The sequence below is a fragment of the Engraulis encrasicolus genome, chromosome 7 (assembly GCF_034702125.1).
Source record: "Engraulis encrasicolus isolate BLACKSEA-1 chromosome 7, IST_EnEncr_1.0, whole genome shotgun sequence".
NCBI classification, from domain to species: Eukaryota; Metazoa; Chordata; class Actinopteri; order Clupeiformes; family Engraulidae; genus Engraulis; species Engraulis encrasicolus.
Genome location: NC_085863.1, coordinates 36,065,652 through 36,076,381, shown reverse-complemented (window position 1 = coordinate 36,076,381; position 10,730 = coordinate 36,065,652). Strand labels below are relative to the sequence as shown.

The 10,730-nt window shown below is 43.7% G+C and overlaps 2 protein-coding genes across 3 annotated transcripts in view; both read right to left on the bottom strand.

Annotated features, from left to right (window-relative positions):
* Nucleotides 1-10,730, bottom strand: part of lhx1b (LIM homeobox 1b) — a 97,244-nt gene that overhangs the window by 85,629 nt on the left and 885 nt on the right. The gene's annotated exons all lie outside the window — the stretch shown is intronic.
* On the bottom strand, nucleotides 6,758-10,594 carry mrm1 (mitochondrial rRNA methyltransferase 1 homolog (S. cerevisiae)). Its single transcript, XM_063203369.1, has 5 exons — nucleotides 9,335-10,594; nucleotides 9,136-9,229; nucleotides 8,793-8,913; nucleotides 8,289-8,408; nucleotides 6,758-7,062 (listed from the first exon to the last, which is right to left on the bottom strand). The coding sequence occupies exons 1-5, from the start codon at nucleotides 10,180-10,182 to the stop codon at nucleotides 7,013-7,015; spliced, it is 1,233 nt and encodes a 410-aa protein (XP_063059439.1). The 5' UTR covers nucleotides 10,183-10,594; the 3' UTR covers nucleotides 6,758-7,012.

The following is a 10,730-nucleotide window of genomic DNA, read 5'->3' as shown; positions in this document are numbered from 1 at the left end:
GAGCCCAAAACCCTGTCATTGACCTATATAGATCTCCCCAATATAAGGATTAGGTTGGCACTGGATATAGCCGCCAAGGACGATTGCATTGTATACATCATAAGGTTCTCATACAGTACTTTAAATTAATGATATATCTCACTAATGGGCATAAATTGTTTATCTCATAAGCAAAGGCCAATGGCATCCGGACATAGGCCTCCACACTGTGCTTGGTCCAGGAAATGCAACATTTGGCAATATAGGGGCAAAATTTCAAGTATTGTGAATGAATGAATGAATGAATGAATGAATGAATGAATGAAGTACATGTTGTAGTAAGAAAAATGAATATAGTGCATGAAGTGCATATTGAATTGTAAGACCATGGTTCATGGTTAAATCTTTCATCATGCTTTCAGTAAACATTCAGCATTGAACAGCTGCTGAAGTCAAACAACATTCAGGCTACAAATGCAAGCCACTAAAATGAAGATAATGCAAACATTTAACCCTGATGTGCAGGTATTAACAATCTCTTTATTTTCCTGCTTACATTAACGACTCATTTCTGCATACTCTTTTGTTTATTTATAATAAACTAACTACTAGCTTACAGTAAATACCTCTCTGTCTCCTATCAAGCACGCACGCACGCACACACGCACGCACGCACGCACGCACGCACGCACGCACGCACGCACGCACGCACACACGCACACACACACACACACACACACACACACACACACACACACACACGCACACACACACACACACACAGTCTTCCAACAGTGTGTAAGGGACAACCACATAAAAAATCTGCCAATAGGTAATGTCGTCATTATTGCTTATTTGCGGAGCCAAGATATCCGCTGGTTAGTTGCTTGTTTATTCTTCAACATGAGAGAAAAACAAAGCAGACGATGGCGTGTGGATGAGCTGGCATGCCCAAGACTCGTCATGACGCCTTTCTAATCATCATGGTGGCTGCTGGTTGCACGAACGAGAACGAGGTGGGTGTGATTCATGAAGCCAGACACCACCTCGCCATTATCAAGGTTATTCAAATACCCAACACACACTAATGACTGAGTGTTGACCAGGCCCTCATTTCATTTCATTATAGTTTTCCAAGATGATCCACCCCACACCACCACCACCACCCTACACACACCAACCTCCCTCTTATGCCCCGTGATGAAACTGTTTATACCTGGAGAGAAATTGAATGTGTCAACACACAACCCGAGATGCATATAAAAACTGTGAAATCTCTTCAGTGATTGCTAAGTGAAAACGAACGGCAGTGCCATTCCGCTTTGGCAAGCGTTAACAACAGTGGAGGCTTGATGGCGGATATGATCTTAATGCCGCGGCCAAACATCATATAGGCGCTCGAGTTTTATTGGGCCGTTGTGAAGGACTGTCCCCTTCTGTCTCTTTACCATGGCAACCGGGGATCTCATTTCAGATGTGTCATGCTACATTATCGTCTCACCGGCTCACGCACTCGCCCGATAACCTCTTTCCCACACACACACGTGCGCACACACACACACACACTGTGGTGCGCGCACACACACACGCGCACACACACACACACACACACACACACACACACACACACACACACACACACACACACACACACACACCTATTTATAGGGTATACAGACATGTTGCAAACTGCAATGTTTTTACTGTTGAATAAAAACATGTACAGTATATCCAATAAAAAAATACAAACACAGGACAGTAAAATGCAGAAGCGAGAATTTAATTGAGAGATTGAGAATGGAGAAATGGAAATTGAAACGACACCATGAAAACATCTGAGACAGCTACTGCAATTTGATAAGAAAAATATAGAATACGCAGATGAGAATATATCAAATATGCAAAGAAGTATACTCTAGCAGGGTATACTAATGGCTTACATTTTTAAGAAAGAAATAATAACAAAAAATGACTGTGAATGGCAGTAACAAAATGCTGGGATGGCATTACATAAGATTGTCTACAAAACTGACAGACAGTCTGACAGTCAGTCAGCGAGACACACAGCCAAGACAATTCAGTCAGGCAGATGGGCGGAGAGAGAGAGAGAGAGAGAGAGAGAGAGAGAGAGAGAGAGAGAGAGAGAGAGAGAGAGAGAGAGAATTCAGAGTGTCAAGGCCAGCAAAATATGTCATTCCCCGCCTCTAGTCCATGCCAAGCAGAAGTCCCCAGGTTGCAATTTCCTGCAACAACCTGAAAACATGCCCACTCTGCAGCAGCACCATCACCACAGAACTGATGCCATCCGCTACACTGGTTAAGGGCTCAAAGGGATTTTCAAAATGCCAGGAATTCAAATGTATTCTCCATGATTCCTTGAAGAATGCACCCCAACCCTCCATCCATGATATTCACCGAGCAAATGCTCAGCTCTGCTGCTCGCATGCAGTCATGAAAGCGTTTAATGCACTACATAGTCAGGGGGTATGGATGATCAGTCTTGGGGGAAGAGTGGTCAGCGATGCACATGCCTGATGAAGCCAATATCGCCATTCACCTTCGCCATTCTGTACAGGGAAAATGGCCACTTAAAGCTTTTGAAATTCTTGTAAATATAGCTTGAAAACACAATGAACTGTGCATGCTTCTGTTTATGTTTGTTTAGTTTAGTTCTGTTTACGTTGTTGTTTTTAAGTGGCATATGTCCATGATAAAACATGGCATCACAATAATGGCGCAAATCCAATTAATTCAGTGAAACCTGTAGAAAAAATACTGGTTGGTTGTAATCAGCACTTTAACATTGCCTGTTTGATAGCCTAAGGTCCAAATTGATTGTCCCTGGCCTGTGTTCATGTCTATGTCCATGATTTTAAACAAAAATAGCACAAGAAAAATAAACAAATAAATCTAGCCTAACTAGTTCACTTAAACCTAATCAAAGTTTTGGTTGATCCAAAATCAGCTATACTTAACAAGTGTACATAGACTGTTTGATTTACCATTGGGGCCCAGAATAATAACGGGCGTCTGGGACCAACGTAATGAAGTGAAGGGACGCATAGCTCAATGCATGCTTTTGAAATAGTTTGTGATCACTTATATTCCAAACAAGAAAATGATTAAATGCAGAATGAGCAATATTTTCTTGTCCAAAAGACTTTGCAATTTGGTGTGAGCATCAAACGGCACAAGACTAAGCACCAACACAAGAGCCTCTCTATATCCCTGCCCAAACTTCAATATTATATATTGTTAACAATTTAATTGAACTATTGAATCATCCTGTTTCATTCCGAGGGGCACTATTGATGTACATGATTAAAATGTTTTTCAGACTTTGCATTAAAAATGCGTTTACCACCGTCTCTACATGTTACATCTGAATCGTTAATTAGCCTGAAACAGGTTCCACAGCTGCATGGCACCTTACTATATTATTGTACAAGACAAAAGTTTTGACAAAATATAATGGAGATGTGTATTTCAAGTCATCTATACATCATTTAAATACTGTACTGCCCTTGTCATCTCAACACATTTAACTCACACATGACATTGCAGCTCAGTCAAAGTGCCTGAGAATCTCTCCCCAGCAAATTAGCTAATAACTCACCCGCCGTAATGAACTAAAACACTGTCATATAAAATTTATGAAGAATTTTCATTTGTGAGAGCGGCGCCGCATCATTTAGCACAGGGAAAATGAATATGATGGAGGGGGAGGGAGGGAGGAAAGAAGGAAGGAGGGAGGAGAGAGGGAGAGAGAGAGAGAAGCTTCCTTCTTCGTCCTCAATCACTCCTCAGTGTGCTAATTCCAGAAACATTAGCCATCACGCATCAGTGCCACCATGTTCCCTTTGGCCAGACCAGACCACACATGGCTGACAGCAGGGCCAGCAAAGGAAGGAGGAGGCTTAACCTGAGCACGCGCACAGCCAGAGTATAATCATAGTCCATGGGTGAGCATTGATGAGACTACATTTATGCCATTAAGCATGCATTTACTATTGATTTTGCCTTTTCCCTTTGATGTGGTATTACCCAACCTGTCTGAATGGATACTTAGTGTGATACCTATTCAGCCTCTATGAGGCAAGCATAAAAGCTGTACTGCCGTGCTATAGGTCACAGGCAAACTGTTCCCTTTGTGCCTAAACGTTGCCTCGTGAGAATCAGGTAAGTATAAACGTGCAGGCAGAGCAGCATAGTGTAGGGGGCCCCTTAGCATGTTAAACCAGCGAATATGATGCAGTGGCGGGCTACGGCAGGTGACAGCAGTGACCCTTAATGCGGCTATGCATGCCCAGTAACACATTCACACACACACACGTGCACACACACACACACACAGCAGCTCCTACACCTCAAACCCCTCACCCCCCCTTCACCACACCTCCTCACTCCACCTCCCTCCACACACGCACACACAATCAGCTACACCTCCAACCCCAAGCCCCCATCCCCCCCACCCCCCTCCTCCCCCCTCACCCCACCTCCTCTCCTCTCCTCTCCTCCCCGCTCCCCTCCTCACCTTTGTGGCTGTCAGATATGCAAGGCTGCCTCTAGCTCTAGCGGCGCCTCAGCTTTCCATTAGCGTAGCGCTGGCCTCCCCTGCCTCACTGTTTCACCGGCATATTAAACAGATTAATGGAGCTCTCCGGGGAGGGAGGGAGGCTTCTGTCAGTCAATCTCAAACCCGAGGAGGAGAAGAGAAAAGACGATGAATTTAAAAAAATCAAAGCAGAAAATGATTGAAAAATAGAGAGACAGACAGAAAGAAAGAGAAAGAATAGAAAAAAACACCTTCAAAGCTGATAAAGGCAGAGAAGAAATTAAAAGGGCTAAGAAAAATGGCAGACGGAATATGTTGTTTGTTTGTTTGTTTGCTTTTACCCCCTCTTCCAAACAGGACTCTGTAGACGGATCGGAACCACTTGGTGACAGGTGCCTTGGTGGCGGGGTGCCTTGCAAGGCTGAAACTCAATTGACGGAACCCTCACTGAAACGTAGTGACAGAACCAAGGGACCATCAAAAACAAATGGGGTCATCACAAATTGTCAAGAGACTGTATCCATTGATGTAGCTCAGACTGGAGTATTCCCAGTGTAAGGACATTTCATTGTTTCCATCAACCATGTAGGATGACAAGTGAGGAGCCCTTGATTAAAAACTAGGGAGGTAAACATTCCAAGTCTGCGATGCTGCTGACCACAAATGGTGATGGTTAGTTAGTTAGTTAGTTGATAGACATGTTTGACTGTCCATACTCTACTTAAGCAATTTTCAAAATCAATCTGAAGTTAAAGGAACATTAATTTGAAGAGTTGTACTTTTCATCACATTCAGACAATACCAGGGGACCACCCAAAAACGGGGGTTTCCCCACGTGTCAAGAGACTGTCACCGCTGACGTAGGCTCAGACTGTGGAGAATTTCCTCCAATTTCCTCCTGTAAGGACATCTCATTGTTTCTATTGACTATGTGTATCAGCAAAAAATAGATGCAAGGATCTCTCTGACAGACCTGGTGTCGTGTCTGCCTTACTCATCCCAACACACCACCGCCGTAGCAGTCTCCGACACCGCAAATCATTTTTCTACGGTAAAAATCATAGAATGGGTCATTACATTAACCATCTCCCCCTAATGTCCCATCGTAGGCAGGCCCCCCTCGCCCGGGGGCGGCACGCGGTACGGCACGCAGAGCAGAGACAGAGAGGTCTAATGGCTCTGGGTATTAGGGGCTTAATTGGCCCGCCGTGGTCTCCGCTGGGTCGCGATCTGGAGGTCCGTTTTAGTTTTAATCATAAACCATCCTCCCTGTCACCTGACCCAACCAGCCCATCCCGCCAAACACACACAGCACCTTCACACCACCACCCAATCTGCCGCTTCTTTCCATTTCTTTCTCTCTCTCACACACACACACACACACACTCCACCCAACCTGCCACTACTCACACACACACACACACACACACACACACACACACACACACACACAAAAGAGATACACGCATCCAGTCAGTGTGAAGGGAGACGAGGAGAGATGTCGTCAAAATGAGTCCTCCTCCATGGCAGAGAGGAGACCCTCAGATGATGTTGACACTGAGTCACACAACTAAGATAGACTGCCATCTACTGGTGCTCTTCCAGAATGACGCAGCAAGGAAGGTGTGAGGAGAGAGAGAGAGAGAGAGAGAGAGAGAGAGAGAGAGAGAGAGAGAGAGAGAGAGAGAGAGAGAGAGAGAGAGCAAGAGCGACAGAGAAGTAGAGCTATACATATGATGCCAGGGAATGAATGGTGAAAATGAGATTAGAGGAGGAAACAAAAGGCCACATAAATGACAGAACCGCTAATGTGTAGTGCCGCGTAAAATTGATTAAAAACTGAGGCTTACATTCAGGGGAAACTGCTTCAGAGTGTGTGTGTTTTTTATAAACATTCAGAGCCATTGCTGCTGACCACGAGTGCAATGCATGGGGATGCGAAGTGTGTTATTAAGTGAGCACTATTTTCAAACAATTTCCAATATCAACCTGATGATGAGCAAGTTATTTTTTAGCTCTTGTGCCTCATCACATTCAATTCAATTCTCCTCACATTGCTCACCATTCACCGTGCCCACTGTTGATCAACATATAAACTGGAAGAGCAAGATGCCTCTTCAAGCTTTCTACCAAAGTTTTCTATCCTACTCTGGTGGGAAATACTATTACTACTAGGTCAAATAATAGAAAAAAACATCTAACATAAAATGACTGTGCAAATGATTATTTTTCAGCACAAGAGATTTAATAGTTGACAGTCACCCCTTCAATAATTAAAGCTTACATTCTCATACATAACAGAAAATAATTAACATACACATTGGCAGACTGCAGGTGTTGCTCTAACCAGATCATACTGCACACATTCTGGACGTCCCACATCTAATACATCCAGAACATAATGTGAACTTAATGGCTATCTCAGAAATATTCCTCAGGGGTTGAAGAACACTGGAAGCTCGCCAACACAAATGCCTGTCATCTACGTCCTCTGGATCGAGATGTAAGGAGAGAGTGCAGGAGGATACCTGGGAGGTGATGAGACAAGACAGGACAAGACAAGGAGACAAGACATCATGAGGGGAATATCTCCCTAATCCCACGGTGTTAACACGGTTCAATGCCAGGGATTAAAGAAATACATCAGTTAGTCAAATTAAGTTCAAAATCAAAGTCAAATTAAAAGCTCAATACTGGCAGTCAATAGAGCGGCACTGCCTACTCTGCCTGTAAGAGGGGGAACAGAGAAATACTGTAAGTGCAGTGCATACATCTTCCACTAGGACTTTGGCTGGCCAGTTACATTTCATTATTTGTATCATGGCACACATAATGCATTAATGTAAAAAAAACAGTGGCACATACAAATTAAGATAAAAAAAATATCAAGCTTCAATTAATTACTGAATAAAGCCTCTATACATGCATGATTCTGCTGTCTCTTTCCCAGCATAATCATACCTGCATCTTGTGCTTATTTAGTATGCTCAATAGTATGGGCGTAATCACAATATATCGTATTGGGCCTCTTAACAATACATGTCGCAACCCCTGTATCATAATATGTTTTGTATCATGAGCTTGTTGGCAATACTCAGTCGTAACAATGTAGAATATTATTGACATCTGTCTGTATTAACGTTTATTAAGGATAAGTGGCTTTGAGGTAGGGCTATGCAATATATAATATTAATATCGTGATATCAATATCGCAGTCAAACAATATCAAATTTCATAATATCGATTTGAAACAATATTTTTGCCATTTGTCTATACTGCTAAAAGGTAGATTACACTAAGTGCAATGCATTCCCCTCCACTTGAACCATTGAGAGCACAAAGCAGACTTGCTACCCAACAATCACGCAGGACACCACTGGGTGTTTCTCTATGGCCCTCCACTCCAACTGCTGAAGGGAGGGAAGATTGTGAATTGTTCAGCACAATGAATTTGTCTTTAAAAGAAATATTGTCTAAAAATATTGTGATATCAATATTGACTGAAATAATCTGAGATGTCTGAGATGTTGATTTTTCTCATAATCGAGCAGCCCTACTTTGAGGAATGTTGAAGTAATAATAACAATAATAATAATAATAATACTTTCATTTTATATAGCGCCTTTCAAAACACCCAAGGACGCTTCACAGACTGTTGTGTTGGAAAGTGTGAGTGTGTGTGCGCGTCAGTGTGTGAGCGTGTGTGTGAATGCATGTAAGTGAAAGTGGCCAGGGTGAAGTGAAGTGAAAGTACCTGTGGCCACGGACACGTTGAGGGACTCGAGCCCTGGAGGCAGGTCCCTTCGAGCAGGGATGGTGAGCAGGTGATCACAGTGATGCCGCAGGTCTGTGGAGAGGCCAGCACCTTCTCCACCTGCCAAGCACACAACACAAGAAATATGCACAGGCATGACTAAAGACTTCACAACACAGTGGTAAGGTTAATTTGCACCAGTATTGTATTGACGCATATCATGGTAAGGTTAATTTGCACCAGTATATTGCATTGACGCATATTATAACACACATTCTAAACGTGTGCTTTAATTCTACATACCGGTATTAAAGATGCTTACACCAAATATAGCATAAAATAGTTATACATATTACTCTGACTTATTGATCTGCTTTGTACACATCAGACTCAGATTTTCTTATGAGAACACCTGAAACACAATACTGCAAGCCTTCACGCAGAGAGAAGTCATGAAAATTCTACCACTTAAACATATTAAAGTTTCAGCATGTAACAGCTTACCCATCAGTAACAGTGTAGGTTTGAGTATTTGGAAATCTGAGCAATTCACTGGAGGAGTCTCAAGACTCTTCCCCTCAATTCCTACTGTGCCTACAACTTGCCATCCTTGTTCTTTTTTCACCTGCAAGACAAATGTCATGTCAACACATGAATACCGTACGTCAAAACAGACCAGGATGCATTTCTTTCAAAGAATGATTTCCTGGAAGACTCTTTGGTTTTCCTTCAAAGAAATAATAAAGAATGCCTTTGAAACAGATTTCTTCAAAGTCCATTAGAATGTTGAATGATTTAAATACTCCATAACCTTCGGCAGATAACTACGCAGGAGAAACAAAGTCACCTGAACCATGTCCTCCAAGTTGTCATAGCCGTAGATTTCCGCTATCTCCATCGCCCCGGAGCTGGCCTTGCTCACGACAGGTGTGAGAGGACAACTAACACAGTCAGAGGGGAAACAAAAAGCATGTGAATGTGTGGCAGTATATCTAGCAGTCAATTTATCCCATTCATCTACATGATTTGTAAAGTGCACTACCCACCTGTTTTGAATGCTACTTGCAATCTTATCCACACCGAGAAAATAAGCAGAACGGAGAATAGCGCCAAGGTTCATTGGGTCCTGAATTCCATCAAGGACCAGCCAGAGAGGGGTTTTGTTGCGGCGGTCTGGCTTTTCAGGTGCAACCGCCCACTCTCTGAGGTACTGCAGAGGGCTGGCCTGCAGACAGACCCCCTGATGGACGCGCCCCTGAGTCAGTTTGTCCAGGTCCCTCTTGTGGACCCACTTGATCTCAACGCCACGTTTCCGGGCCTCCTCGCAAACCTCCTGCAATCCGTCATTCTTCTGCTGTCCTTCACCGCTCTTCACAAAGAGCCTTGTCACTTTCCTCCTGCCCTGCGTGAGGGCCAAGAGGCATGGATACAGGCCAAACAGCACGTCATCCCGTTTATCCGTGACCAACGGCTTATGATCCGGTTTGGAGGCCCTGAGGGTCTTCTGGTGTGCCGCAGCAGGTAGGTCCTCAAAGCTGAGAACGCGGAGCTCGTTGGGTAGTTTGTGTTTGGCGCCAGTTCTTTGCTTCAGGACGAAAGGGGGCACTCCACTGCGATGATTATGAGCAAATAATGGCTGGCTACTGTCCATAAACTCTTGAGGGCCATCCTCCCATTCAGAGGAGCCCCTGGCCTTGTGGCGAAGATTGGCACTGCGTCGCCATTTCATAGCTGGCTTTTGGCTACTGTCACTTGGCCAAAAGAGATTCATGGAGGAATGATAAGATCCTGCCTGAGGACCTATTGTGATGACCTGAGACATGTCCCTCAGACTGGCTGACCGCAGGGACATTAACCTGAGCATCTTAAGCATGTAATGACTTTTGCATGACATGTTTCTGAGTGTATAGTTCAGAATTGCAGATTGTATTATATGATGCTCATGGACTACTGTTGTCCATACTAAACAGTTAACCTTGACCAGTGCTACAGCAGGAGCATGTCATGCAGTACATTGCACTATCTAGAAGAATTCACTCAGTGTCAAATTTGTGCACCATATGGATGCGCCAATGGCTATTTGAGAGAACCAAACTTGCTGTCTGATGTCGACCTTACTGTTCAGGTTTGGCAGTGTTTACACTGGAGTCGTTCCACGACATTAGAAATAAAGGGTCGAAATTTAGTTTATGCCTCACTTAAGCAAAATGTTTATATATCATACCTCATCGCCAAACACACCAGTGACACGCAGTGCATAAATGCTCATCTCAACGAAAGATACTGAAAGACAACAAAACACAACACCTTGGACACAGCAGCTGACATGTGAGATTCTTCTTCTGGCGTCTGTTCCGCCTGGAAGGGATGTAACTGGAAGCACGCGATTGCCACCTACTGGCGTGTCGGTAACATTTCCTCGTAGAGCAAGCTGCTGTGTTA